Source organism: Azolla caroliniana, unplaced genomic scaffold, assembly GCF_043228905.1.
Source record: "Azolla caroliniana isolate FFs.n. ecotype wild unplaced genomic scaffold, voAzoCaro1.0.p SCAF_8, whole genome shotgun sequence".
In the NCBI taxonomy this organism is placed as follows: Eukaryota; Viridiplantae; Streptophyta; class Polypodiopsida; order Salviniales; family Salviniaceae; genus Azolla; species Azolla caroliniana.
The window spans coordinates 15,573,423-15,580,531 of record NW_028230443.1 but is presented as its reverse complement, the minus strand read 5'-3'; the positions used below and the strand labels follow the sequence as shown (position 1 = coordinate 15,580,531).

The 7,109-nt window shown below is 37.3% G+C and overlaps 1 protein-coding gene across 1 annotated transcript; it reads right to left on the bottom strand.

The window, feature by feature from the left end:
• Nucleotides 1–436: 436 nt before the first annotated feature.
• On the bottom strand, nucleotides 437–2,134 carry LOC147861071 (caffeic acid 3-O-methyltransferase 1-like). Its single transcript, XM_087323563.1, has 3 exons — nucleotides 1,371–2,134; nucleotides 1,217–1,281; nucleotides 437–931 (listed from the first exon to the last, which is right to left on the bottom strand). Exons 1-3 carry the CDS (start codon nucleotides 2,101–2,103, stop codon nucleotides 632–634), a joined length of 1,098 nt encoding a protein of 365 aa, XP_087179689.1. The 5' UTR covers nucleotides 2,104–2,134; the 3' UTR covers nucleotides 437–631.
• Nucleotides 2,135–7,109: the final 4,975 nt, after the last annotated feature.

Sequence of the window (7,109 nt, the reverse complement as noted above, 5' to 3'; positions counted from 1 at the left end):
TTAAACCAAACCAAATGACTTAATTATTCTGGAACCAATATCTTGTTAAACCATGGCTAAACGGTTTGAGCCGAAACCTGCCCCATGGCTAAGTGTAACTCCCTAGAGATGACTAATGCTAGTAAAAGAAACTTGCCCCATAGCTAATTGTAACTCCCTAGAGATTACTAATGCTAGTAAAAGGCACAAGTGTGCAATGTTTGGCAAGTACTTAGCATGTGTATACAATCTTGAATGTGTAGACTTGTGTATAAAACTACCATGCTTGACTTTTCTTAAAGATCTCTTCTTCTTTAACTTTGTTTGTAATGATGTTTTGGATAGGTACCTCGCATACACCTCATTTCTATCATTTCTATGACAAACTTGCCAGATTGATACACTGAATGGAATTTTTTATAATTTAAATTATATAGTAAAACTAGAACCAAGTGCATAGCTCAAACAAATTCAAAAATGTAAAACTTAAATAATCATACAAAATATTCTTCTTAGAATGGAATACATAGTAAAGGCTACAATTAAGTACTAGGTGGATGTCATCTTATTTGCACGAGAGAAGTCTTTCAATTTCTTATTTGCAAATTTAGTATTTAGGTACCTTATACTCCTTATTATTCCAAGTTCCAACCTACAACTTATATAGCTCAATGATGCTACATTCATTTATTTTGGACTTTACTTCAAGTCGAGTAAAACCAACAGCTTTTGCAAGTTTCTCAATATCCTCTTGGGTGTGTTCTCTACCTCCAGGGTTGTAGGCAAACATAAGAAGATCCAATTGGTAACCAACACGAGCTCTCAAGTCCCTTTCAATACCCATGGGTAATATTGTATCAACTATAATGACTTTTCCATTATTCGGTAGTGCCTTATAGCAATTCTCTAATATCTTCATGCAACATTCATCGCTCCAATCGTGCAAAATCATCTATGAAATGTTAAATATCATTAGTTTCTTGTGAAGTAATCTAGACATAAAATAACAATAAACTTGAATTTATTGGTACCAATAAATTTGTGAACATTGTGATTGCCAAGACATATATAACTAAATTGAGGATATATAATGGAATTCTAGTGTGTTTATTCAAAATATATAGTTGGATGCATTCTCATTGTTTTTAGTCATCATGTTACTTTGCCATATTCCTTGGGTTACAATGATCTTAAGAATGCATGAAATAACACATATTACTAAGACAAGGATTTGAACCTTCATGAAAATTGCATCAGCTTGAGGTATATCAATAAACATGTCACCAGCCACATGCTCGATTCCTATTCAAACATAAAATCAAGGATTGCTTATTTCAGATTCTTCACCAACATGTCCAATTCATTATATCATACATGCCACAATTGCCTACCCGAACATTTTGGGGCTCGAGAAATGACATGTGGTTGGTCAAAGTTGATTCCACGAATGTGGGGGAAGCAAGAGATGATCAAATGAAGGGACGATCCAAAGCCACCACCAACATCAACAAGAACATTTATGTCATCAAAACAAGTGGGACAAGAGTCGAGGAGGCCACGAATGACAAGAGCACTATGGTTGGCCATAGCCGAATTGAAGAGGGAATCGAAACGTGGGTTGAGTTGGCCATATGCAAAGGCATCTAGACCATTGTGGGCCTTGGCAAAGGGTTGGCCACCGTCAAGGACAGCCTCATCTAAGAATTGCCAAGGTTCCATAAAGACATGGTCTTGGTTGATGAGAACCAATGGTGCCAGCGAGTGTTCGTGTTCCTTGCGGACAAAATGTCGGCTAACTAGGTTGAGTCCATATGTTCTTGTCGGGTGCTTGGTCAAGGGATCGTGATGAACGTCCGCATGAACAACACCATGACTAGCTACCACTCTCAAAATCCTATCTAGTGCAATGGAGACTCTCATCTTGTCATCTGGTAACACACTACTCATTCGTGACACTATCTCTTCAGTCAAATATAACCCTCGCTCCATAACCCCTTCCTCTATATCTGCATTTGCCATGATATCAAAGACTTTCAATTTAATGAGTGTGTTAATACACATAGGCAAACAACACAATGAGGTCAATTCTATTGCCCTTAACCATGATTCTTCATCTTCACTCATCACCCTACACCTTAAATCCTTAACAATTTCACCCATTCTTTCTATGTCTCTTGTTCAATGCCTTCCTATGTCTTTCTATGTCTCACTTTCGATGTCTCTCTATATTTCTTTCTTCCTCTATGTTTCTATGTCTCTCTCTCTCTTTGTGTCTCTAGCTCTATCTCTCTATCAGTTCTTATATAACCTCATCACCTGGTGTTTAGTTTGTGGCCCTCATAAATTGAAGGTAGAACCACATCGTTGACAAATCCTTCTCTTCTAGAATCCCCTTGGATGGAAGAAGACAAGAATAGCCCCAATATTGAGTCAAGACTTGCGATAATTAAGCAAAGGAGGCTATAGATTTTCAGTATAGAACCACAAAAAAATGTGGCAAATGACCAGATTTGAGAAGACAAGAGAAAGGCCCTAATTTGTAGAAATTGACCAAATGAGGCTACTATAGCCCACATGGCATTGATGGCTATAAACTATACCCTAAACACAGAAAGAACCACAACCACAAGTTTATTCATTGATCAAACATCACATAGAGTTGTGACACGGAATCTCCCCCCACAAACAAATCAGTCTTTACCTACCCATTTAGAAAAAGAAGAAACAGTTAAATCACTGACATCACATTGATATATAATATAAGGACAAGCATTCAATCTAATGACAACTACTAAAGGGGAACATGATCTATAAAATTATTAAGAGTTAAATCACATGGATCATAACGCACGAATGATTTAGAGTCCACAGCAGATCCAAGTCTACAGATTGTGTGTATCTCTTTAGGATTTCTCATTAGGAATTAAGGCTGCGGCTGATCTTGATTCAGCTTGTTACTCTCCATTAGACTCGTGTGCTTGAAGTTGCTATTGTATGGTTCTTAATGGCGATGTGATATGAGATAGTTGGGAGAAGAATTAGTCAAATTGGTTGAGATTCCACTAACAGAGATAGGATTTTTATGGAGTGACTGCAATAACCCCACATTTCTGGCAACAATTCACCATCATTTACATACAGACGCGGTCGATCATTGCGAGCAATTGAAACACAAAATGTGGCAACAGAAGATGTGATGGCAGTAATTGAATTCCTCTGTTACCTAACGATAGAATCACAGGACATACCATGTAACGCGATTAGGAAACCAGATTCAACCAAACCCTAAAACATATCGATGACAGGCAGAAATTTTACAAACATTTTTGGATGGCAAGATGAAGACAAGACATCTCAAGCTACCATTCCAACAAGAAAATCGTAAAAATCGTCACTGTAGCAGCGCGCGTAACCCGAAAGAAGGAAGGAACGGTCGTTTCTACGGGCTTTAAAGCGCTGCTTTTTCTGTTCATTCTTCCCCAATCCCTAGAGCCTAGCAGCCAAATCAAACAAAAAGACGGCAGGTATTGATTTTCATCATAAAGAAATGATGCAGAGATGGGGAAACGATTTCTAGAAACAAGGACAGAAAGCCAAAAGGCCTGATGGATTCTCCTCTCAGACAACGGATATTTTAGATGAAGGAGGTCATGGCAATGGAGCTCACTTCTACATTCTCGTTCTCATCAGCGAGGGAAGTACTACTACTGTCAGAAGAAAGGCAAAGCTTAATTAAGCATGTCTCTCTTCCCTGAAACCCTAGAAGAAGAGGAAGGAAGATATACATACATAAAAGCTTTAAGCATGTCTCTCCTCCCCTGAAGCCCTAGAAGAAGAGGAAGGAAGATATACATACATACATACATACATACAAGCTTTATGCTTTAAGCATATCTCTCTTCCCTGAAACCCTAGAAGAAGAGGAAGGAAGATATACATACATACATACATATATACATACATACATACATACATACATACATACAAGCTTTAAGCATGTCTCTCTTCCCTGAAACCCTAGAAGAAGAGGAAGGAAGATATACATACATACATACATACAAGCTTTAAGCATGTCTCTCTTCCCTGAAACCCTAGAAGAAGAGGAAGGAAGATATACATACATTCATACATACAAGCTTTAAGCATGTCTCTCTTCCCTGAAACCCTAGAAGAAGAGGAAGGAAGATATACATACATTCATACATACAAGCTTTAAGCATGTCTCTCTTCCCTGAAACCCTAGAAGAAGAGGAAGGAAGATATACATACATTCATACATACAAGCTTTAAGCATGTCTTGTCTTCCCTGAAACCCTAGAAGAAGTGGAAGGAAGATATACATACATTGAAGCTTTAAGCATATGTGTCTCTTTCCCCAAAACCCTAGAAGAAGAGGAAGGAACATATACATAGAAACCCTAGAAGAAGAGGAAGATAATAGACTTATCTATTATGTATGTATTTGCTACTACCAAATAATAAAGAGAGAGAGCCTAGTAAGGAAATCGAGGTCATGGACGGTGTAGGACATGTTTCAAATGCTGCGTGCGATCTGCTCCGTTCAATCTCTATCCACAAAAAGCCAACCCGGCCCTGACGAGCCATTAGATTACCTAACCCACCCAGACTTTGTTAACCTAGCCCGGGCAATGTCATTCTGTAAACCTAACACCCGAGTCTTCGAACCTAACCCACGCACATGCACAACTTTGATAAAACCTTGCACATTCTCTTTTTTTCCCCCTATTTTTGAATATATTGAAACCTGCACATCCACCTGAACTTGAACCTCCACCTCCACCCACCTAGTAAGTACTTTCGTATGTTTCTCATCTATATGTATCTTCATTTTTAGGGATTTAGGAAAGATATGTTGAGTTTTAGGCAAATCTTCAAGGCAATAATGTCTTCCCAACTTGTAATAAAAACTAGTACAACTCCTTCCTTTCCATACTTACAAATGTAGCAAAGTAAAGCTGCAATAAGCTCGAACCCTAAACACTCAAGAATCTGCCTAACAAGCAAAATACATTTGTTTTGTCACTAAGTTAGAGAGATCTATTTATCATGTTATAGTCATTGATCTAGAATATGCAAGCTCTAGAAGCTGAGATACTGAAAATAGAGGTTGGTTTGGTATACAACTCTGACATTTATTCATAATGCACATTTGCATTCTAATTTTTGACAAGAAGTCTTGTTATAATTTTAACGCATTGTTCCTTTGTTTCAGAGTAAGTTGGAGGTTGATACAGGGGTGAGTTTTGACAACAAACATACTTCAAGAGCTGAGGTAACTCTTATATGTAAAATGAGAATTCATAACCTATCTTAACACCTTCTACAGGAAGTTATGTGCACCTTCAAAGGCTAAAATTTAGATACAAAATGTAACAAGATGACTTAAAGTGTGGTATGAAGCATCCCATATAAGTCAAAGTTGGAATAATGTTGAACTTACTATGGGTGTTTGCAGGCTTTTGTTTGATTCTTTGCATCATGAATTGTTTTTTCATTGGAAATGAGCAAAGAATAATGATCATCAATTTTCATCAATTTTGAGCCTTACACCTAGTTAGTGAGCTTGGGAATTGATGATACGAGTAGGGAATCGGAATCGGAATATGGATATGTCGATTTGTAGTTGAACTACAAACTAAAGAGATAAATATGTGTTGAGTTTTTTTGGATTTTCTCATTGGTATTGAAAATCAATTTGGAGAAACGAAATAGATGAGGGAGGCTATAAAATAGATGAGGATGGCTTGAACAAAAGGTTGCATATAGTCAATTTCCATCAGTAGAATAATATTGCCCACGGAGTCAAGTAGGGCGGGTTACATAGGTAAGGTAGGAACAAAATGACCAATTATGAACAAATGAAAGAAAGAAAGAAAAATGTTACATCTTCTTATGAGGCTTAAGTAGCATATGAGATCAAGCAAAGAGATTATATCTGAGAGTGTTGTCTCATCTTGGATTATAACAAACCAAAGTAAATATAAACTGGTAAAACTCCTTGAGACAACGTGGTAATCCCTTGAGCATTTGACGAAGGATATACAAATAGTCTTGATGTAAGTTGATTATATATTTTTTAATCTTGTAATGCAAAGCATGTTTAATGAATAGAAGTTGACTTATGATCATAAAAGCTTATGTCATTCTAATCTTTTTGGCGCTCCTATCTTACTTGTGTAGATGGCTGCTTCGTCCTTACAATTCCTTGACATGGATGGAGAGAGAGAAAACCCAATGAGGAGAGATACTATTCAGATTCATTTATAAAAAATTGTGATAGTCATCGAAGGTTCTAGTTTCATGTGTTCAATTTTCTCTCATAGCAGCAAGGTTTATGTACGAAGGAGTATCGAAACCTACAATTCAAGATGGATGGAGGCCCAAGACAATATGGAGGGGGCAAAGGCAGAGGCTTTAGAAAGTACCTACACCGCGAGCCAACTGATGTAACAGATGTTGATGTTACTCTAACAGGTACAGGTTTAGATTAAGATTATTGATACAAAATGTTTTGTTGTAATGCATATTATACATTACCGACACTGTGAAATCATGTGGAGTTGACACCCTCTCATTCTTCAAATGTGTTTTAGATCCCATGGGATCAAATGTCGAGTATGCATAGTTGCAAAGTCATGTCGGAAAAACCCACGATGGTTTCATAAGAAAGTGGATCTAGAGGCACGTTTATTGAAGGAACATGGCATTAGGACCGTGCTTCCAAGAGGGTTGAACACATATTCAACCCTCTTGAACACAATGTGTTCAATTTGTTACCAAATCATAATTATTCTTGGTGAGGAAATCACAGTCATGGACGGAGCATGTCGACTTGCACATGGTGACCGCCATCTAAAAGCACCAGCATTGTCTAACGCCAAGACGTTGAGCTAGTTTTTAGCACAGATCCTGTTAGCACACGGACATGAGAAAAGGTATAAGGATATTTGGAAGAAGCGGAATGGAGATATTATTATTATTATAAAGAGAGAATATTATAACTAATAGTTTGCACACGGACAAGAGAAAAGATAGAGTTTCTTGTTGAAGCAGAATGGTGAGATATTTATTATAAAGAGAGAATGTTACAACTAGAGAATTAAGAGAAT

Coding starts and splice junctions, on each gene's coding strand:
- LOC147861071 (XM_087323563.1), bottom strand. CDS start 2,103: ATGAGTGAAGATGAAGAATCATGGTTAAGGGCAATAGAATTGACCTCA. Junction 1,282..1,370: donor TCGAGCCCCAAAATGTTCGG/GTAGGCAATTGT, acceptor ATGTTTGAATAG/GAATCGAGCATGTGGCTGGT. Junction 932..1,216: donor CTGATGCAATTTTCATGAAG/GTTCAAATCCTT, acceptor AACATTTCATAG/ATGATTTTGCACGATTGGAG.